The sequence below is a fragment of the Centruroides vittatus genome, unplaced genomic scaffold (genome assembly GCF_030686945.1).
Source record: "Centruroides vittatus isolate TY-2023 unplaced genomic scaffold, ASM3068694v2 contig_18, whole genome shotgun sequence".
Classification (NCBI taxonomy): domain Eukaryota; kingdom Metazoa; phylum Arthropoda; class Arachnida; order Scorpiones; family Buthidae; genus Centruroides; species Centruroides vittatus.
Genome location: NW_027121101.1, coordinates 4,130,194 through 4,155,271, shown reverse-complemented (window position 1 = coordinate 4,155,271; position 25,078 = coordinate 4,130,194). Strand labels below are relative to the sequence as shown.

The 25,078-nt window shown below is 28.3% G+C and overlaps 1 protein-coding gene across 1 annotated transcript in view; it reads right to left on the bottom strand.

Annotated features, from left to right (window-relative positions):
- Positions 1–1,110: 1,110 nt before the first annotated feature.
- Trs33 (trafficking protein particle complex subunit Trs33) overlaps positions 1,111–25,078 on the bottom strand; it is a 35,188-nt gene continuing 11,220 nt past the window's right edge. The window contains exons 5-6 of the mRNA XM_067263813.1: positions 19,345–19,438; positions 1,111–1,253 (exon numbers count right to left, since the gene is read on the bottom strand). Coding sequence (XP_067119914.1) covers positions 1,222–1,253; positions 19,345–19,438 — 126 coding nt within the window. The 3' untranslated portion in view covers positions 1,111–1,221. The remainder of the gene's footprint in view (positions 1,254–19,344; positions 19,439–25,078) is intronic.

Sequence of the window (25,078 nt, the reverse complement as noted above, 5' to 3'; positions counted from 1 at the left end):
CAAAATAAATTGTTTAAAAAAATAATCATCTATTTTAAATGAAAAATATAAATTTTACTGATAAATATTCATTAATTTTCAGCTATAGTTTTAATTCTGAAGAAACATCGATTTTCTAAATTAAAATTAAGCAAGCGTTATTAATGATAATCAAATTAAAAAAATTTTAAAAAAAATCAATAGTTTGACTTTTAGAAAGGAACAAGGTCAAATCATAGATATTTTGTAATCATGTCTGTTATTTCTACAATTTAAACAAATTCTAAATTTTAATCACAAAGAAATAATTTAATAAATAAAATTCTATAGATAAATAATAATAGTGATTAAGTGATATTTGAAATTTTAAGAATTCGTTATTTACTAATCTAAATCATAATCAAAACAATTAAATTCCTGTGTGCTTATAATACAAATATTACACATTAATTGGTTATTTATTTGTTGTTTTAAATTCCAGATATTTCCAAATACTAAAACATCTCAGAACAATAGTACCAGTAGACATTTCAAAACACCTCTTAGTCATTGCAGATAAATTTAAATATTTATTATACATAATATATTAATGTCAGGTACTATAACTACATATATTTTTAATAAATATGCAAAATTATATATATATATTTCTGTATGTAAATATTATGCAAAATAATCATTTGATAATTACTTCCAATACACAACCAGAATATGTAATTTGTAATTTAATCAATGATCAAGTATGGTAAATTTAACATGGTTTAGTAATTTATACAAATTTAATTGTGTGGAAAAGTTTAAGAACTTAAGTACCAGTACTTATTAACTAATTACACTTAATGCATATTGACAATGTATAAGCTTGTGTTATATTTTATGATTTTATTAAATAAAATTTAATTAATTTTTATTTACAACAAAAAGAAAGAAGAATATAATTGTAAATTAGATATTTTTAACCAGTTTTTTTTTTAACATTTATATTCAATAAATATGAAATCAAATTCAATATTTGAAGCAATAATTTTAATGACTTATATTTTAGCAAGTGTTGTAATAATAAAAAATTGCTTATATAACAATAGCTTATTAAATAAAAGATAAATTTCCTTTTAAACTTTTATCAATACATTTTCCAATTGAAAGATATTAACTTTTCTTGACAAGAAAAGAAATTTATTCAGCATATATTTTTAATACATTAATAAAGAACTTCATTATTTTAATAATTGGTTCACTTCTTCACAATCTTTGCACTTGAATTTGAAATTTGCCTTTAAAAAAATATATATTTATGTTAATATTTTTATTATAATAAATATGGCTAACCTTCTATATTGTTGTGTGCTGTGAAGTTTTTACAACAGTATAGAAGGTGATTTTCAGCAATTCTAGTTACTATAATAAGCCAAATGACTGCCAAACTAGTACCAAACTATTGCTGGATTGAATTGGGCAATTTTACTGCTACTATCAATAATTAAATTCTACGTAATTTGGTACTGAAGTTAGGCATTAGGTACCATCTCTTATTAAATGTAATCATAATTAAATTAATATTTATTAAATAATTAGAATATTTTGGAAAAAAAGAAAGCCTGGAGCAGGACTAACTCTAGTACCAAATTACTTAGAATTTAATTATTAATAGTAGAGGTAAAATAGCCTGATTCAATACAGCAATAGTTTGGATTATTATTAAAACATCAGTCTTTGAGATATTTATATATTTATAGTTACTATTTTCAGAAATACAATTTTACAACTAAAGTATAACAACTTTCTTACATAAAATCAAAACAAGAAGAGAATACAAAATACTTTAGATAATCTGTTGCATATATTAATTGCAATAAATTTATACACAGATTTTATAATGAGTTTTATTTTATTGTGAGATTTGATCTTACAAAATAATAAAATCCATTTTTATCAAATAACTAAGAAAAATATTTTTTATACATCCTATAGGAGATCCTTTATTTACTAAGATTAAAATTAGAATAAATAATTCACAGTTTTAATATATCAACCATAACTTCTACATAGCTTACCAGTTATGAAAAGCAATGATAAGAAAAGAACTCTCAAAATGAATTAAAGAATCCTAGTAAATATGAATCCACAAATTAATTGTTTCTGATATATATGACATATTCGTTATCTACTAACATCTGGCTTTGGGAATATTTAAAAGACCTGGTGTACTCAGTTCCCATAGACATTAATAATGTAAGAATTACAACAGCATCTTGAAAATGACTGTTAAAAAATCAGAAATAATCAGAGCATCTGTAATGATGAAAAGAGTGCAAAGTTGCATTCAAATGCATGGGTAGCATTTCAAACATCTAATATAGTAAAGTAGATGTAAATTCTCCTAGATAAAATTTGGAAAGAATTAAAATTATAACAACATTTTTTTATATTAATGCATTATGTTTAGTGGTTTCTTAGTTTTTGTTTACAAGCATTCCCACTGACATTGGCAGATTACAATTAAGAATATCAGTTTTATTTGAAAATTGATGATTGAGAACCCATTTTTTACTAGGACTTGTTACTTTAATGTATTCTTTTCATCTTTAAAATTTTTACTATGACTTTTAACATCCTATATACAATGTTTAAAAATAAAAATTATATTCTATCTTTTGTTGTTGATTCATTTTAATTATAATAAATTATAATTACCACAACTTGACATTCTACATTTTGATATTTGTACCTTATTAAGATCACTATCATTACTCTTATACTTATATACATTATACTCATTATACTTATTAACATCACTATCATTACATAAAAATATTTATATTTTTATGTAATGATAGTGATCTTAATAATAATAAATATAATAAAATAATATAATATAATAAAATATAATAAAAATATAAATATTTTTATTATAGATAACTAGAAAGATAGATAACTAGATATTTATTAACTAGAAAGAATGTTTATCTATAATAAACATTCTTTCTAGTTAATAGTAATATATATAATTTGTAGAAATGAAACAATTCTTTCAAATAATGCATTTCCCACTAATTAAAATGTATTGCACTTTCACTCGTAATTATATATGTTATGTCCTATTTGTATGTATTTATGTAATAAATAATTCATTCTTCTATCATCATTGTCAGTTAAATAATCTTAGATAAAAGTTTCAGCTATTGATGTGAAGATTAACTTCATAAATAAGAAAATAATGCTTCACAAAAAAACTACAATTGATGAATTTATTGTATCATTATTTAAAATTTTATATTATGAATAAATTGATTAAAATATAATTTTATCTATTTAATCATAACATTTTATCATTTATAACTTATAATTCATTCATTTAGAAAAAGAAGTTGCCTTTAAAAAACATTTCTATAAATATTTGTCCCTGACATGTAGACCCCAAACATTTGGATATAATGCATTCTTAAAAATGCGTATAAAATTCGAATTCCAAAGAGTAGAATAATAGAGTTAAATGTTGTAAAGAAGTTCCTTTCCCAAAGAGCTAGAAAGAAAAATTATAAAATCTCTTATTACAGGAGGAAACTTACTTTTATACAGTGAAAATGTGAAAAACCAGACTACACAGAAAATAGACTATAAAATTAGTTTTCACAAACAATTTTGTTACTGAAACTAAAACTGTCAGAAAATGCCAATGCATGATATCAAAAGTTTCATTTGTCAGCTGAAAATATATAAAAGTCTGAATTTAGATTATGAAAAGCAATTTAATGGTATTCAAGTATTATGTACAAAAGAGAAAGTATGAAGAACTGCTTATAATTGTTTTTTTTTAATATTATGTATACACTATTATACTAAATGTCTAAAACTCAATACATTTCATTCTTAATACTGTACATTATAATTATGATTTGATTAATATTATATTAAGATGATATAATTTTTGATAATATTTAATGACATTACATTTTCTATATATACATATTAAATCAATGGATATATGTATAAAGAGTAATTAACACATTTGTGTTGCGGCGTTATTAACAGTTATTTGAAATGTTTCACATTTAAACGCAAGTACTTTCAACAACTTACTGTTGTCATCTTCAGGCGAAATCTGCTGAAGATGACAACAGTAAGTTGTTGAAAGTACTTGCGTTTAAATGTGAAACATTTCAAATAACTGTTAATAACGCCGCAACACAAATGTGTTAATTACTCTTTATTTTATGTTGGCGTGAAGTGTGTTAATACTATTTTATTAGGGACTGCTATAATAGTTTCAAATGAATTAGCTATGCACATGCATATTCTTACATATATCGCTACTTTGAAAAGAACAACCGGCACAACTCAAAAAAGTGTGATTTTTTGATTATATCATAATCAAAATGAAAATAGTAAATTTTGATGTGTAAAAGTGTCATAAAAGTAACTTGCGTATTTGGCCACTAGGAAGCAGTTATGTGAGTGTTGAATAAGTGATAAGTGATATTCAGTTAAATCTTTGAATGGGATTTTCTCAAAACTAGTTATTTTGAGTTGTGCCAGTTTTCTTCCAAAGTAACGATATGCTAAGTGACACTATCATATAATCCTATTTAATTTTCATAGATAATACTGTAAGTTTCAAAATATATAATAATTTTAAAAAACAAAACATTTCTTACAAGAAATGTATGAACTATGCAGTTTCCTTTTATAAAATTCTTAAAAGTAAATTACAGTCAAACCTTGGGTTTTGAATGCCTCACTTTGTGAACAATTAGGTTTATGAACAAAATTTTGAATGCCATATTTGCTCCAGTTGCCATATGATAACTTGACAAGAGCTGGCCACAGATTAGAGAGAGACAGACTCCATATACTTCCTGTGTTAAAGAAAGTTGATGGCCTGACCAATCAACAACAGGACTACCAATTCAGAAGTTTGTAGTGCCAAGATTACATTGCGTCATTAGACGTCATGGCACAAACCATCCATGACATTGTTATTATTCAAGTTAGATTTCAATGAGCATGTGGATAAGACACTACTTCCAGTTCATGTCACAATTCAATTTAAATCAAATTAATTAAAAAACCTGCACTAACTGACACTCATGTAATATAAATGACATCCATGAATTCATGTTTAAAAATGCTTATCTCAGATTAAATAACAAAAATTTATTAACATAATATTATACATTATAATATTAATATTTAAATTTAATATTTATTAATACTAAGTAACCAGTTAATTAAAACTAAGATTAATAAAATAATAATTAAAACTCTGGTTTTTACACTGAAACCAAATTTAATTAATTAATAAACATTTAAATCAAAGCAATTGAAACATAATATTTCGGAAAGAGTGGATGCAATACTTGTCGTCAGTTTCGTTATATTCCGTTATATTTCATCCGGGCAGAGTTGAAGTCTCTATTTATAGCATTTTTTTGTAAAGTGATGAAACATTTTGCTTTTAATATACAGATATCCCTCATATAACATAGTACTTATGTTCTGAAAAAAGTGCCATGTTATGCAAATCTGTGCTATACGAAACAAAGGACTAATGCAAAACATAGGGTTATGTTCCAGAAGTTAGCAAAAGTATACTATTCCTTTTCATTACTAAGAGAAATATGTTTATTAAAGCAATCAATAATTAATTAAAAATCACAATTAAAAGTATTGCATTTCACGTTAATATTAATTTTAGTTAAATAAAGGTGTTTTCTTTTACAAAGTATCATCATCTCAGCTTTTTTGTTGATCTTGATTAGAAGTATCAGCAACATTTCCATATTTTTTTTATTTTTACCATAAAAAAATTTTTTATGGGTGACAAAATAAAAATATGTTATTAATCAAAAATTTGTTCTAGTGGGTTGCTTTTGTTCAGTTGAGTACCGAGCAACTTTTTTCCAGAATTTGTGTTTGAATACCAAATTGTTCGAGTACTGAGATACCATCGTATTTCATTCATCATTTTACAAATGATTGCTTAGCTACAGTTAAAAAAAGTTTACGAACACTTAGTAAAGTTTATTTTAACATATTTAGGTAAGTTCAAAGATTAATCTATAAAAAGAAAACAGTAACAATCTTAAGGGCTAGTCTGAAAGAAACAACAACGACACCTGGTTGATAGGAAAGTTAGTGAAATCTTTTTTTTCCTTGTCCTATCAGTTTTCATTAAAATAAACCTGATGAAAAGCACAAAATAATTTAAAAATTTCAATATTTTAAAACCTATGGGCAAACTTGAGTGAATAAACGTGCTTACTTGAATAAGAAAAAATATCAAATAACTGAGTTTGCATTTAAAAAGTGTGAACTTTTGTGCAGAGGATTTCCTGATTTTTTGCACCAAGTTAGAGTGAAACTGTGTTGCACAAGGGATAACCATATATATAAAATAAATATAGATTATGTTATATTATATATGATATTATATTGCATTTATAAGCATTTTTATGCATGAAATATAGCTAAAAAAAAAACAAAAAAAAAAAAAAAGCTTTGTTTTGGGGGTCGAGAACAGATTAATCCATTTTATATTGTTTCTTATGGGAAAATTTGTTTCAGTTTGAGAACAAAATCAGTTTTCAAACAACTTTTAGAAACGAATAAGTTCGAAACTTGAGGTTTGACTATGTTTAAAACTTTAATGTAAAAATATTGAAAAATACATGCAAAACATGAAGAATATCTCTATTCTTAGATACAGTTTAGTTATACAAATTTCCATTTTTGAAGCTGTAAAGCTAAGAGTTTAAAAAATCAATTTTACTACATATCAGCTGATTCATCCTTTTTTAAATATTATTGAGATTATTTCTTCATTGAACTACTGAATTTTTAATTGAACTGTTTTGAATTCATTTGTATCATTAATTTTTTATTCAAAAGAAGATCTACTATGATAAATATTAAAATGAATAACATCACTGGTTTATATATAATAGTCTAAATATAATCAAAATCAGTTACTAGATATGTCATTGTTAAAATATAATTTAAACAAATGTTTTCTTACAAGGTTTTAGGATTGTGAAATTTTTTGAAGACATCATTTATCATTGGAGGTTAAGAATATAGACATCACTTATCATTGGAGATTTAGATATAGATCTAGAATATGACAATAAATGTAGAGTAAATATCAAGGCCATACACACAGGGAAATTGGAGTTTAACCACCCATTTGAAAAGAATTGGACTACATTAATAAAATAGTATATTGCATATAACTTGTATTAATTTCATATCCATTCAACTCTTCCTTAGTCTACTGTACTATATTACTCCCTATACCTATATTATAAAAATTAATAAACTAAATTAGAAAAAAAATAATGTTATTTAGAACCTTACCCTTAAAAAGTCCCATGCATGGGGTTGCCAACTATAATAATTATTTCTAACTTTAAATTTAATCTAAGCAAATTAGTTTTCTCCTGATCAGGAAGCATATTATGCAAAATAATCATTTGATAATTACTTCCAATACATAACCAGAATATATAATTTGTAATTTAATCAATGATCAAGTATGGTAAATTTAACATGGTTTAGTATTCTTGCAATGAATAGATATTCATTGCAAGAATAGAAACAATTTAGTTTTTTATGCAAATTTTCAATTATTATTTCTACTTATTGAAATCTAGAGTAAAAGATCTGTATTAATGCATTTCTGTATCATAGTAAAGTATTATTCATAAATAATTAGCTTTATATGATATACAGTGATTTATAAATAGAATATTTTAAATTGCCAAAAAGTTTTCATTTATGCTCACATATGCATCAATAATACTTTTCATGTTACGTGTACAGGATATTCTACATAAAGTGTTACAAGCTTGACTGATGTAAACTATCCTTTTTCAGTTTTTATGATTTCAAAGGAACTTCATAACAAAAATTATGTCATTCCTTGCTTTTTTTTCTTAGGGGAACAGAGGATAACTTTGAAATTTCAAATGGAATCCTACAGAAAAATAACTTACTAAAATTACCTTCAATTATTTTCTAACAGGAAAAAAAAACCATACAAATATGTAAATAGAATATTTTTTTTGCAAACAGTAATTCAACTCTAATTTTTATAGGTCATCTTCAGGAAAAATTTATTACATTTCCAAATTCGAATATAAAGCTTTCGAATGCTCGCGACACTTAAAACTTTTCGAATCTTTACAAATTTTAACGGTTTAAATAATAACGGATTAAACATTAAACCAACTACAAACACATTAAAATCATTACTAATCAACAAACAAAAATAAATAAATAAATAAATAAATATTGTATCAAAAATAGATTAAACTAGTTAATGCTGCCATGTCCTTTCTACGGGTTTTTTAATCCCATTTCTTTTTCTATTATGTATTTCCATGCCGTTGGAAGATTATTTGCGTCTTTTGCATTTAAACATTTGTTTTCCACCTTACTCTTATATATTTCTACTTTTTCCATCCCTAACGCAATCGTAGGTGAATGGACTGCCTTTACTATTCTCGCTTCATCCCATTTTACGTTCGCTCCTTCCTCTTGTCCCATGATCGCCAAAATGGTGTTATTGTGCCCTTTTTTTACATCATATTTGTGTTCTTTTATACGTGTTGCCAAATTACGTCTAGTTACTCCAATATATTCTTTTGTTACCGCTAATTGCTCGTTCTCAAATGGAATCTTATAAACCCCCGCCTTATCCTGCATTCTCATTGCGTCCTTATCATTTCTAAGTAATCTGTATATGCTTGGTGCTCTTTTATAAATCATTTTTGTGCCTTTATATCTACATAACTCTTCTATCACTCCTTCCATTTTTCTGTCGTACGTGAACTTGCTGATCCGATCCTCTCTATTAAATCCTCTGTGTCTATGCTGTTTGTAACTCTTAATTAACCCTCCTATTACGCTCTCTTTATAACCCAACTGTTTTGCCACTTTTTTAATTCTGTCAATCTCCTTAATTTGATCTCGTACATCTGTGCAATATACGTACGCCCTTTTAATAAGCGCTTTAAACGCTGCCATCTTATATTTGAACGGATCATTAGACCACGCCGGTATATATAGGGGCGCAAGCGTTGGTTTTAAATATACTGAAGTTTGTATATCTCCCCTTCTAAATTTTATATTTATGTCCAGAAAATGGAGCTGCGTACGGCTTTTTTGTTCCATTTTTAGCTGTAACCCATGCGGATTGTCATTCATAGCAATTAAAAAATCTCCAATCTTTCGTTCATCTTTCCAAATTATCAATACGTCATCCACATATCTTTTGTACATTACAATGTACTCCTCAAATGATCTTAGGATATCTTTTTCTAGTTGACGTACTACTAACTCGCATAGGAGTCCCGACATGGGACTTCCCATCGGGACACCTTTCTTTTGCTTGTATGTCACCCCATCAAATCCAAAAAATGATTGATAGCACATCAAATCCGCAAGTCCATTCAAGTCCTCAACATGCGCCGCCAACCCTGGATTATGCTCTATCAAAAATTCAGTAAGGGCATTGAAGCATGATGTTAGATTCACGGACGGGTACATGCTTTCATAATCCATTACCGTCCCCACCTCATCGTTCATTAAAGCCAACTCCTGCAACTCCTTTACTACCTTATTCGGATCATTCGCTACATACATATTTTCCACCATCTCCTCATATATGTACTTTTTTAATCTCTTCTCCAGTATAAAGGTTGGTGCATTGCATTTTTCAACTACCGGCCGAATCTCCTTGCCCTCCTTATGTGTTTTCGCGAACGCAAATATTCGTGGCATTCGGGGGTTAGGATTATGCGATCTTTTTAAGAATGGCAGGTACGTTGAGAGTGGTGTTCTTTCAAGCCGCTTAACCTTGTTGTTCGTTGCCGTTACAATCTTTTCATCCACAATATCACATTCCGTCTTCCTAATATAATCCTTGATGGCTTCATTATACCTTTCTCTTTTCATAATTACCATTTGTTTAGTCTTATCCGCTTTTGTTAACACTAGCTGCTCTCTTGCCATCCATTCCTTTGTAAACTTCATATTTAATCTTTCTTTTCCCTTCATTTTTAGTTCCTCTTTCTTTTTTCTAAATGCCATTTTCCATCTGAAATAATCTCTTTCAACCTCGTTAAGGCCGGTCATCCCTCTTTCCAGTTCAGCTATTGCAGTTTCCCATTCGCTTTTGTCACCAGGAACATAATTGGGCCCATTCTTTAACACCTTCTCTACCTCTTTTGGTACCTCAATCTGGTCCCATAGGATGTATGGCTTTATATCTCGTATTTGCCCTTTGGGAGCCTGTTTCTTTATAATCCATGCCATCTTTCTGCAATATTTCCTTTCCAAGGTATTTTCAACCCTTTCTGTAAGCTTTGAAATTTCAAATGGAATCCTACAGAAAAATAACTTACTAAAATTACCTTCAATTATTTTCTAACAGGAAAAAAAAACCATACAAATATGTAAATAGAATATTTTTTTTGCAAACAGTAAAACTCAGTTGAGATAAATTATATAGATGCTGATCAAGAAATTTTTCTAATGTTGATACCCATAAAAACAAATTCCTGATAAAAAAAATTGCTGAATAAATAAATGTATACTTGCTTACTGGAGACTACAAATATATGAGAAGGATCAGGCTATATATGAGAAGAATCATGCTATTCTAGAAGAGGTTAACTGTAGGGTGATCAATTTGGAATTTTCCTTGGAAACGAGATTGAAGCACATGTACATTAAAAAGATAAAATGGCTATTTAAGTGCCAAAATATAAAACCCCAAGTGAAAAAAGAGATATTTTTAACTGCTTGGGACAACATTACTCCTCCTCAATGTTTGATAAATGCCTTGGAATACGACCCTTCTTTTGCTTCAACACCGCTAATTCATCCAGAAAACCTTATACCAAACGTTGAAAATCTCATAAAGGGCATGAATTTAACCACACAGGATTATTGCAGATGGGAAATGAGATTATATGTGGAAAAAGATAAGCATACTAACAAAATGGCTTTACTTTTCCAAGGATGCATTAAAGAAATGAAAGAATGGCTCCAAAAAATGATGTGGTTCTCTTAACGGCTGATAAATCGAAAGGTCATGTACTCATCAAATGAAGCTCTTATAGAGAAAAGCTGTATGAGTACATCGACAGCACTGAGTGTCTTCTTGCCCCGAATAATTATTTAGAGACATTACAACAAAGAGTGAGAAGATTTACCCTAACTCCTTTAGCGAATCTTCTGGGTATAAGGGCTGCTACTTTACTAGCTCCCAGAACTCCAAGAATTTTTGCCTTCAGAAAAACCCATAAACTGGGTTTGCAATTACGCCCTGTAGTAGAAAAGTGTAATGCTCCTACTTTCAAGATAGAAAAGCAACTTGTTAAATTTATACAAAGAAATATGCAAGTTTCGCCTTTTTCAATAAAAAAAACTCGGTAGATTTGATCCGAAAGATGGAAAATGTTGTGCTTATGAATGAGGAATGTATGACAGTTTTGGATTATAAGGCATTATACCCCTCGATCAAGCTGCCTCCTTGCTTTTGTGCCTTGAGAGACTTTTTATTCGCCAGTATTAGGAATGCTACCAAATACCATGTTCTTAGAGTTAGCGGACTTGATATGTCACACATCTTTCTTTGGATTCGAGAATAAAACTTATCTACAAGGGCAGGGTGTACCGATGGGTAACCCTATGTCATCTATACTCTGCGAATTGGTACTCCGTAATCTGGAAAACAGTATCCTCCCTCTATTACAACATGATATCTTATACATTTTATAGATCTAATAAACCGTAACCCTTATGGTTTAACTGGAATTGGAGCAGCAGAGTGGTAGCAGCGTTAATTTTTTGGATCTAACTATAACTTGCGTAGGAGGGAAATCCGAACCAATATTTATCGTAAACCTACATCTTTCCCCATCATTATCCCTAAGAATTCGGCAGATCCAGAGCATATCAAAATGGCAATATTTCGCTCTTGGATAAGGAGAGCACACATGCATTGTACAGACATTTGTGATACGTTTAAAAAGCTACAATATATCTGAATAACAGCATTACAGCATTACTACAGAGGAGAAAAAATAGATGCTCTCATCAAAAAAAATCGTAATCCTGTGTGTGGGAAGAATGGAAACCACCAAAAAGAAAAAGTGGTCCTCAATTACATACCCTTTCTTAAGCCGTTTGTTAAGAGGATTTCCAAGAGTAGGAACTTGCAAATCATTTATCAACGCAATCCCACTATATACAAGCTATTAAGAAATGAGAAGAAAAATTACAAATGTAACTCCTTAACAGGAATATACTCAATACTGCTACGAGACCATAGGTTCAACTCTAACATGGTGTATATAGGGCGACATTGAGGAATTTGAAAAAGAAAATCAATGAACATAAGTAGTCAGTGAACAAAACCGTTGATAGTACAGTCCTTGCTAATTATGCCAAGACACAGGGCATCGCAGTCTTTTGGGACCAAGCCTCCATCATCAAGGCTACTACACCAAAACATGTGATAAAGTTTTTGGAAAAATTGGAAATCCACAGGGCGCAGATGAACGCACACTGCATCAATTATAGGGACGCAGATAGGCTTTCCACCACTTGGAAGTCCTTCTGTGACGTGTTGGCCTAATTCTATATGAAAGGCATGATTACACTTAGAATATTCCTGGACGAATTATTTTATTTGTTTACTTTAAGCATATCATTAATTTTTGTATTTATCGCTTTTATTAGTTGCTTGTTAATTTTAATTTTAATTTTTATTGTATAACTGTTTATTTAAAATTTAGTTTACGTAATGTTTGTTCGAATTTTGCATTCGATTTAAAGAAAGTAACTGATGATGGATGCTTAATGCATTTGAAAATGTTCTTAATATTAAAGAATCTGTGCTGGATGATCAAATGGTTTTTTATTTTATTGATTAAAATTGATGAAACAGATATTCCAGAATGTATCAATATCAAATCATTATGAATACTTTGAAAATATTACAAAATAATGACAATTCTGATAGACTTCAAACTTGCTTGTAAAATGACTTTTTGTCTTATTTGAAAGACTTGAGAAGGATTCGTTTAAGAATTTTTTCTAACAGAAAAAGAATTGAAATTTTCTGTAAATACAGTATTTATGTATATTAATTAAATATTCAAATTTCAAAAAATTTGGTTTTATTACTTCTAAAACATATATCATCTATAATATTCTATAATTCTAGAGAATAAAACACATTTCTGTAATGTCAGTTGCAAATCATGCATCATTGTTAATATTGTAATGTTTGATAACCATTACATTCATCTCAATTATTGTCAAGTTTCTTCTGTAACTATCCAATAAATTGCACTTAATTTGTAAAAACATATTTCCAATTAATTTTCAAATTTATTATGTTTACCTAAAAAAACCTTATTTTATCAAACGAAACAGAAAAAAATCTTTTAAGGTAGACTGAAAAATATTTCTTTTAATAAAATATGTTTTTATATTTGACATGAAAAAGACATTTTTTTTAAACTAACAACTTCATTTACCTATTACAAAAGAAATTTTATGTTAATAATTTAAATTTTGACAAGTCTTTAAATGCAACTGAATAAAATATAAAATAGAAAAGCTTTCCAAGAATTGCATGCATTATAGAGATTTTCACGAGCCATCATTATCATTCTACAGTACTTTTTTTCTCTTTTGTATAAAATAAGAATTTAAGAATTCCATTATTAGAGTATATTTTCAATAGTAAATTAGTAATTAGTATCAATAAATATAATTAAAAATCATCACTTATACATTATACAATGATTTAATTACAGTTCAGAAGAAACTTGACTATAATTATATGTATTATATCTAACATTATCTATAAAGAAAAGTAAATCAACAATCTTAGAAAAAAACTGTAGAAATTAAAATTCAATTGCAGAATTAAAAAATGTATAAGATTCACCAAATTAAAAAAAAAAAAACAAATTGAATTAAGTACATATTTACACTCCAGGAAAGGTTTATTAATATAATACAGTATATTGGAAAAGGCATAAACATACTTGTGTGGTTTAAAAAAAAAAAAAAATGTTTATATTAAATTAAAATTTATATTAAGCAAATAATAACCTGATTTTAAATAATTAAATTAATAAAACTACACCAGTATAATAAGTCCTATTTATAAACAAGGTCCAAGCAGACAATATAAAAAGAAAAAAAAAATAAAACATTAAGACACAGAGGTAAAAAGAATTAATAAATAAACGTTTAAAAAAATACTCCCTATAATTAATTATAGCTTAATAACTTAAATCATTTGTTTCTTAAACCAAATATAATGGATTTTGTTCACTTTTACTACATATCTAAGGAAGCTAATTTTAATTTTTAATTCTAAATATATTAATATAAGGGGCAGTCCATAAATTACATAAGGTATTTTGGGGTGGGTGGGGGTCAAGGATTTCTTACTCGGGTAGGGGGTAATAGATCTCGTCTTACGTAATATTCTCATTTTTATTTTTTGATCTCGTTGAGTGGTGGAGTTTTGAATTTGGCTTCAATTTGGCGGTTTCTATTAAGAGCGCTCGTACTAACGCCATCTCATGTGACATGATAAAATACTAATGCTAGCGGAATCACGCTCTACACATATTTTATCATGGGCTGTGTAGTGGTTTCTCTCTGTTTTTTATATTAGAATAAGTGCACTACTCCTATGGGTGTATAACACTAAGAATACATAAACCAAAATACACGATACAAGGTAAACATAAAATTACTATTCGGTTTTTAGTGAAAACTAAAATGTAAAACCAGAAATTAGAAATTATGAATAGTCGTTTGTTCCATATTTTTTGAACATAATTGTAAAAAGCATCAAACAGTGGCTTCTGAACAAGCTTATTGAGTGGACATGATCACCTGAAATCAAGCGTAAAGATTTCTAATTTCAGAATAAGTCTATCTTGATCATAAATTGGACAATGATAGATCATATGGTCGATGGTGTCTAGGTTTTCTGTAGAGCAAGAGGAAGTTTTTGTCTGGTTATACATTGCCAGGTAGCTTCTAAAATCACCATGCTCAGTAAGTAGTTGAGCAGTAGCAAATGTTAAATCTCTAAGTGGTGATGAGAACCTGCATTCAACACTAGGGAAATAAAGTCTTGTTATTCTACCAGTTTTACTGCTCAACCATTGTTGATTCCACTTTTGCATAATGTTGTCATGAATGTAATTTTTAAGGCTGCTACATGAGAGAGAAATGTGAGTGTAGTCCAAGTCAGTTTCCTTTGCAGCTGACTTTGCCTCAAAGTCGGCTTTTTCATTTCCTAGTATGCCAGTATGGCCAGGAACAAATATAAAAGTTATCTTATTAACAAGATTTTTAATATGGTATTGGATATATGTGATTTTATTGCTATTGCAATTGGGATTTAGTAGAGCTTTTAGGACAGACTGAGAATCACTGTAAATGTTGATAGACAGAGTTTTGTTTGGTAGTTAAGTGGCACACTGAACAGCTTGGTAGACATCTTCTTCAGCTTGATAGATGCAGATATTTGGGGGTATCTATACCTTCTAACATATTTTGAGCAAAATATGTCAGTTTGGTGGAAGATACAGATACTTGAGCAAACATGAAGACCCATCTGTGTAGATATTAATGTCTGCATGGTTATCCATGGAGGAAGCAGATGACACCAAATGTACCCTGGGGATAACCTTGTTTACAGGGTGATGATCAGAGATAGTAGGATAATTACAATGTGATAGCATATGAACAGCTTTAGATAGGAGTAGAGCCCGTTGTTGAGCCTTTGATGTTTGTAGTTCTGACGTAGTAGTTTAGAACCTTTTCTACAATACATAGTGGCAAAAGAAGGAGCTCTGCTCAGAGAGGCATTAGTACAAACAGTTCTGCAGCACTTTGAAATTCTGATGGCAAACTGTCTTTGAAGAGAGAGTAATTTACTTGCTACTGAATTTTTACTAGTTACATGATCCCAGCTAGAGGCTGCATAAAGTAGCATTGGTTGTATTGCTCTATTATATAGAGTTTTACAAGCTTTATGATTTAGTCCCCAGATGCACCTAGTATATTTTAGCAGCATGTACAGTAGTTTATTTTCTTGGCCTTAGCCAAGATGTAATCAATATGGCAACAGACACATTTGTGAGCCCGCAGGTTTTGAGGGCGTAAATTCGAGAGTTAAAAGGGGGTTCATGACCCGCAAGTTCGATAGGAAATCGATCGGATGTTGATTACACATCCGATCCGATCAGAAAGAGAAAACAAAAATCCAAGTCATCGCAATCAGATCAGAAAGAGAAAACAAAAGTCCCAATCATCGCGAGACAGCAAATTAGTCATCGAGCATTAAATAATAGACTGGCTCAGTGCCAACAACGATGGTATAAAAACCCAATCGACTCTGGAAAGAGGGCGATCATCCAGGAAGGTCTGAATCCAGTGTCTCCAGTCCCGGACGTAAGATTGATCCAGCTTCCATAGTCCAGGAGGTCGTCGCATACGGTCATCGGACCACATATTAAGGTATATAGACTTTGTAAACTCTCTCCCACTAGAAGTTAGACATGTGACCACTTTATTGGGTATATCGCGGTTAGTGATAGGGATATTTTATCTGCATTGTAGCAGTAGTTATCTTTATATCTTTATTGTATGTGTACCTTTATTGTATGTTCTCTTTTGTTATCTAATAAACCTTTATTGTTAGTTTGTAAAACCTGTCTTCTGTCAAAGTAAGGATGCCTGTCGACTTACTGACGCACCTCCCCATTCACTTTTTGCCCTCCTAGCCATCCAACGACAACGAGGTCGGGTTTTACCAACCCGTGCAGCGTAAGTGGTCAGCGAGGTTTTCCCCCCTGACCCTCTGCTTATCTCACACATTTACTAGCTAGTCGATCTGTCAAAGTTTTCTGCATCCTTTTGTGAAAATTAAAATTAATATAAAAATGAATATTATGATATTGACTAATGATGATAATAATAAAAGGATTGTTAATAATTAAAAAATAAAGTTCTTAAAATAAATTGTTCATTTGAATTCATTAAATTTTTATATTTTTAAATTTGTTCACATAAAGTCTTTAACAAATAATAGTACATATTAATTAACTAATTAATAATTATATATTTTGGACATAAGGTTTTCAGAGTTTCATAAAAAATTTTTTAAAAATCTTTCTATAAAATCATGCCTAAATATTATGTAAGATAGGGAAGGGGAGGGGGATCAAAGAAAATATTACGGTTTCTTACGCGGGTGGGTGGGGGTCTAGAATGGCCGAAATCACTCTTACGTAATTTATGGACAGCCCCTAATCTTTGATTTATAATAAGTTTAAAATAAATTAAAACAATGAAACATCTGTCTAACTTTATTTTCACTAAAGCTAAAGCCAAATAATCTACCAAATTATTAGGCTATAATTAAGCTAAGTTAATAATTAGATATGATGTATTTTTTCTAGAGGTAGGCAGTTAAGTCACCATCTTGTGATAATTTTAATAAGAATGGCAACTAATCATAGCCCAATAATTCATCAGATTATCTGGCTTTAATCAAAAATTGGATTTGTTGAGTTGTTTTTTTCTAAAGCTAAATTATTCAAATTTCAAATAGAAAATTAATAAATTTAAGAATTAAGAAAAATTTTACAATTATTCTGCAATCCTACAATGGCTGATCATTTAATTCAAAAAATCATACAACCAGTTTTTTCCCCCCATACAAATTTATGGGAAAATACATATGTTTGTTGTACCCTTTCTGAAGCATCGTGACTAGATTCCATAAGTGCTAATTGATTCCTTTCTCAATTTCATTATTATGTTTTTTATAAATAATCTGTCATTGACAATTGTTTTGAAGCAAAAGACATTACTCTTGCATCATCTCTGACAGAATGTGTATTCATACATTTTGTGCCTCAAACAACTCTGAATAAGGAAGCATGAACTGAGAGTCTCAGAAAAATTTTATTGTTACAATCATAAAAACATCCAGAACTTGCTAATGTCAAGCAGTTTCTTCATGAGACAATGTTAAATTATACTTCCAATATTGCATAGCTCATATAGTGGAGCATTATTTACACACTTCATCTTTACACATCTTTATCATTTATAGGCCATTATACATTGCCCCAAAATATTCTTTTCCTTTCAATGATAAAATATTTCATTTATCCATCTTAATTCATTACAGATTTTCATTTATATGTGGTTTTCTTTCATAAACATATAATAAATATTGTACTCTTCTTTCAGAAAACATACTCATAATTTCTAGAACACATTCTTTATCCTATTCTTGCATTCCTCTCTTCACATTCTCAGAATTAAATGACATAAAACTGACCCCACCAAGATACTATCTCTCACAAAGAGAGGATTATTAATTAATAAATTCTGTCAATGAGTGTGAAGCAATCACAATATAGAGAAGTCTACACATTTGTAGCATCCTGTAACAGCAAAGAATAAAAAATAAATTAAAAATATTCATTTATCAAAAGTTTATCCCAACATGTGATTATTATTCATCGGTTCATCAGTTTTACAAATTCCATTCATTAATTACCATTTCTCAGTTATATAAATTATGTATACTCTACCACTAACTGCTGTAACTTCAAAAATAGGCCTGAAATAAAAAAAAACATTACTGTTTTTATTCTCTTTTATAATAAAAATGTAAAATAAATATAACCATTGAAACATTTGTTAAAAGCTGTAGTATTATAAATTTCTTAAAAAACTTAGTTCTGCCATCTTATGGTATATTTTGACATAAATTTCAATTATGTCTTTTTGGTCTAATCCCTCAAGAAATGGACAAACAGTAATCAATTGCAGCAAAGGTCCATGCTACATTCCCTATGATTTTAGCCTCTTATGGTTTTTTTTTTTCAGTTTCTGAGAATGCAAAAATGGTCTAAAAGGTAACAGTTTTGCATCAGACAAGGAGGTACATGAAGTCAAAATTACCATCTTTCAATATTTGTTAAAAAATAGATCCCAGAAAGCATATGAATATATTGATAGTAGAGGTGTGTACAAGTCAGAGGAGATTACTTTGAGCATAAGCAAACCGTAAGGCAACTCAGATGATAACAGTAAAGAAAAATGTATTATTATTTTGCAAATTAAATGGTCAGTCTTTGTATATTTATTATTACTGAATATGAGCAATTATGGGTACTTAAAATATATAGGCAAGTAATCATTTATATATATCATGAAAATGAAATTTTTATGCAGTGTTATATCATTTTCTTGGTTATAAAATTGAAAGTATATTTTAGTTTGATTATTTTCACTTACATATTGGAGGATTTGTAACATCAGCTGTAACTACACTCATAATTCCAAGATTAGCAAGAGCTCCTCGAATTAATCCACAGGTATAGGCTAAATACTAATAAAAAAAAATAATTGTAATATGTAAGAAATAAAATTCTTTTACTATTTATTCTTAATATATGTGATATGAAAATGTTTAAATAGTTAATTCACTGTAATCTGCATCACTCTTACTTTAATCAAGAAGCTCTCTGTTGGTAAGTGACTCCATATTTATAGCATCCATAAGACAATGCTGATAATTTTTAAAGAGTCAGTTTATTACTTGATAAAATGCTTTTTCAAGATTATTATATCTCATTGTCAGATCCAAACTTAATAACAACATTAAATCAAACCTATGTTTTGTATGTTCTAGTTAATGTTGTTATTAAGTTTGGATCTGACAATGAGATATAATAATCTTGAAAAAGCATTTTATCAAGTAGTAAACTGACTCCTTAAAAATTATTAGAGTTGTGCTGTATCTTATGATTAATCAAAAGCACTGCATGCTACTTTGACTAAAGAATAAGTAATACAGAAATAGAAATTATAAGTAGCAGTATATTTTATGCATCACATATTAAGAGTTATTTTATCAACTATTAAATTAAATATATTAACAATATAGGAAAATTAACCATTATATTACTGGAATCCTTAATTATTTAACAGATTTTATAAGCAGTTATAAAGTATATAGCATAATATAATTCAAGGCCATTCTTACAGAAGAAATTTGGGGTTTAACTACATTTGGAAAGAATTAAAAAATTAAATTAAATAATATATTGTATATAATAATTATTTTGCACTCATTCAATTCCTCCTTAGTCCACAATATACTGTATTGTGTTACTGTTTGTTTACTCTTATTTTGGTGTGTTTGGTTATATACAGTATATTATGTTATTGAATTTTAACTATTTCTTCCTGTAATTTTTCTTTGTCAAAACCTTTTGGGTTTCCTGTATGTTTTGTATCCTTTAGCTCAAAATTTCTTGAATGATACTTTTTTAATGTTCAAAGTTTAATAGCATCTTCCCCATACACATTACAAATTGTTTTTATTGTTTGTATGGCATTATACCCTTTCCAAAACTCAAAAGCATATGTCCATATGCTTTTTATCTGAAGATATTTAAACTTAGTGTTATTCAAACAAAATATAAAGAAATAAGTTTAAAATAAGCTTTTAAACAAAGAAAACAATCTGACATTAGCAATAATGTAAGATAATGTCCTTTATAAACTGAATGTTATAATTAAATCATACATTTATGTTAAATAAAGACAGCTGTTAATAATATGCAAAAACTTTCTATTGAATGCAATATAACCATTACTTATTAACAATGATATTCAAAAAGAGTATGGAAGCAACAAAATCTAAGAGGAATGTTGTAATATCAACAATTGAAATGAAAAAGGAACTTATCACAAAAGCATGAAAGTGATTCACATGTGGCCAATCTGGCAGTCATGTTTAAGATGCCAAGTTCATGGTATACAACTAGTTAATACAATTTTCATTTCATTACACAGTATTTATATATTTTATTTATTGTTTTCTAATTTTAATTTATTATTAGGGTATTCGATTGTGTTATTTTTACTTATTATGTATATTTGCTGCTTTAAGTTTATTGAAATGGGTATTGTTTAGGGTCTGGGGATGAATTAATTGACTTTCCATTATTTATAATGGAAAAAATTGCTTCAGACTTTGAACGATTCAGAGTAGTTTTTAAACAGTTTCCAAGATTTAATTAAATCTGAACTACAAGGCACCATTGTATTTGAAAAGATAAAAAGTTTTTATAGAATATAATGTTCAATTAGTTCCAGAACATACTAACACAAAACAAACAATTATAAATAGAAAAAATAATAAAAATGAATCAATAAATGATAAATTAGAAAAAGTGACATAGTACATAAATTTAATTGTAATTGTACAAATCCAAATACATGTATAGATGAAACAAAAAGACCACTAAAAATAAGAGTACAGGAACACATTAAATCAATACAGTACAACAGACCGAGTTCAGCTGTTAGCAAGCACTGCAACAAATACAGTTGTGAAATAAACAAAAATACAATAAAAATAGTTAAAAAAGAAAAAAATACTTAATATAAAAATAATATTAGAAAAATTCTGTAAACATTTAACAATCATAAAAGAAAAAGGAAAAATACAATAATAAATGACAATGAAGGGTGTTGAACTAGACACAAGGTGGTCACATACTTAAATATGAATAGATAAACAGACATGAAAATATTGAAAAATTTTGGAAAACAGGTTGTGGATCAGATATTGGAGAAGTCATCAAAAGGACCATACTTATCAACCTCAATGATATCAGTTTCTCTGATGAAGATCCTGCTAATAACAATTTAGACTGGAATGAATATGCCACTCCAATTCAGGACTAAGAAGTCCAAGTTTAAGATTCTTTTTTGCAGTTTTTTCTAGATCTTTATGTTATCATTAGAAACAACTCTTTCAGGACTACATGGGTGCCATAAAGGATAGGTCTGATTACTGTTATTCCAACACTAAACAAATACAGTTTAATGTTGTCATTGCTTATGATACAGTCACCTACACCTGGAAACCAAGCTGACAACTTGGGCTAAAGTCCTCAAACCTGTCATAATTACTCTCAAATACAACAAGATTACTAATAAATACATTATCAACTAACATGATTGGCCCATTACTATGTTAGCATAGCCTACAAAATATGAGCTAATCAAATACCAAGAACCAGAACATAAAAACAAAAAATCTTGTAGAATATTGTGAAAAAGTTAATGGAGTCAACAAAATATCAATGGAAGAAGAAATTTCTAATGAAGGTATTGGAAGTTAATAGCGTTGATGGTAAAGTTTGATTTGGATCTTCCTTTTAGTCTTGAAAAAATAAACGATTCGATAAATAAAATGAGACAATTCATAACCAGGTGTGGATCTAATTTCAGTTATTACCACCATTGGGAAAACAAGTCTTACTTGATTTATTTAACTCCTGTGTTTCTCAAAATTTCCCAGATTCCTGGAATTTAGTTAAATTATTTATGATATATAAAAAAGGAGACAAAAAAGACCCTGGGTATAACCGACCAATTATCATTATCATCAACTGTCAGGAAACATTTTACATCTATACTTGCAGTAAGATTCCAAAAATGACTGACTAAAAAAATTTTAATTTCTAAATTTCAATTTGCATACATTAAAAACAAAGGCATTAAGATGGCAATAATTTTTCTGTTATCAATAGTACGATTTTATTTACTTAAAAAAAATAGGAAAATATTAGCCGCACTTATTGACATATCAAAAGCATTTGACTCACTGCATGTTCAGACTTTAATCAATAAATTGAAACAAAGGTTTTGGAAGAAAATTTTCTAGTACAACTTCAAAACTTTTTTCTGAATATAGAGTTAATATAATACATGGTAATCAAATATTTCCTGAACTAGTTCTTAACCAAGGAATTCTCTAAGATCCCATATCACCACATGTACTTAATTTTTATATGATGAAAATGGATGAGTTATTTCTCAATGAAACAGACAAAATTCAAATTTCTGATAAAATATATCATTATATTTTATACACTGATGATCTGGTTCTCCTTGCTCCAACAAAACTGGTGTTACCAAAAAAAAATTAACATATTATATACTTTTTAGAAAATTTGCACTTGACAATTAACAGTGAAAACTAAAATTATGATATTTAGAAACAATGCGAAAATATCAGAATGAGAGAAATCAATTTATTTAAATGGCCAACGTTTAACATTGGTAAATGAAATAAATTATTTAGGAGTAATTTTTTCTTGAAATGGTAATTTTCAACAGTATGTGAATAAATTAAGTGCTAAAATAAAAATGCTAATAGATAATCTTATATACTTATGTTCTATATTAAAAATTTCCAACATTAAACTTCATGTGAAGTTATGTAACACCTTAATAATTCTGTCACTATACTATGCTAGCCCAATATGGGGTTTAAACATTTTATTCAACTTGGAATGATTTCACATATTTTTACACAGATTGTTTAAAGTTGAAAGGACTGTACCTGGATATGCACTCTGATGTGAAACAAACAGATAATGGATTTTTCCTTTTTATTTAAAAAAATTAATTAAATTTTACTACAGATTGAAACATAACAATGAAAATATTAAATTTTTATATCAGACTAGCAATACCTGCCACGTGTTGCTGTGGCTCAAAATGTATCTATTATAAATGTATAACACTTCCCCTGTAGGGTGAATTTCAAAAAATCCCTTCTTAGTGTACATTCTCTTAATGTACCCTATTAAAACACAATCAAAAATGCAAAAAACCGCATCTAAAATAGTATAATAAAAGCCCAGTTCTTCATGGTAAACCTTAATTTTGTCCCTCTCTCCCACTGTAAGGAATTTTGACATCTATATTATATAAAAACATGTGCGTATTCGAATGCAATGTTGTGTCAAAATTTCACAGCAATCAGTGAAGAACTTTCGGAGATTAGCTATTAGGAACAAACAAATATGTACATCTTTATTTATATAGATTGTGTTAAAAAAAAAAGCATAAAAAAGTGAAAAATGATAAGAACCTCTGGCAGTTAAAATTTAATAATATTCTAAAATCCTTTGGCATTTCATACAAATTGTTTGAAATTCAGAAGATTGGAAATATGGATATACTTTATTGATGGAGTCAGCTTTTCCCCTATCAATAATTAATGACCAAAAATGTTTAGCTCAATCAGTTTATTGTCCATGGTATTCAGACGATCTAACTATTCCTGCAGAATCTAATAAAATGATAACAAATATAGAAATAAATATAAAAAGACTGTTAATACAACTAAGACTAAATAAATTCTCATTCTTTGTAAATAACATATTTATCAATTTCTCAATAGAACAGTGTTACTGGTGCAATTCAAAGGAGTTTTCCGTCATTCACCTTCTAAAGGACTGTGACAAATTTTCTGAAATATGTCAATCTTGTAGAATTGTTGAGATATTACAATTGTATCAAATTCAAGATTATCGAGTTAAATTGAATAAGTTATCAAAATTTCAAATGTATAGTTCAAATAATTTTTTAGAAGAGTAACTAATGAACAAATTGTTAAAAAAGAATAATAATTTACTTAAATATACTAATATTTCAAATATTTTAAGCTAAATATTAATATTTATATTGTAAATCAATCAATGCTTTAAGAAAAATTGATTGATACTAAATTAATAAATGTAAATTGAATTATTTGTTAAAAATTTAATTTAATTAATACATATTGTAATAACGTAGAGAATATGCAAAATTATGTTTAAATTAAGAAAAAAAGGTAACAGTGTATTAATCTCTCCCTTGTAACAAGGTTTGCCTTTAGTACAATAAAAACAATTATTATTATTATTATTAAATCATGTCCCACACACTAACATACATACATACAAAATTTACCCCTAAATTTTTTTGCATTTCTCAATCAGTTTATTGTTTCAAGGTGTCCTAAGTCCAAAAATGTATTTCTATCTGTTGTGTAACTTTCTGTTAAATTATTTTATTACATACCTCTTTGGACTGCAATTTGAAAAAATTATAGACCTATAAATTCCCACTGTCGTCCATCCATCTTTCCTTAATCTCAGGAACAGAGATAGATGAAAGC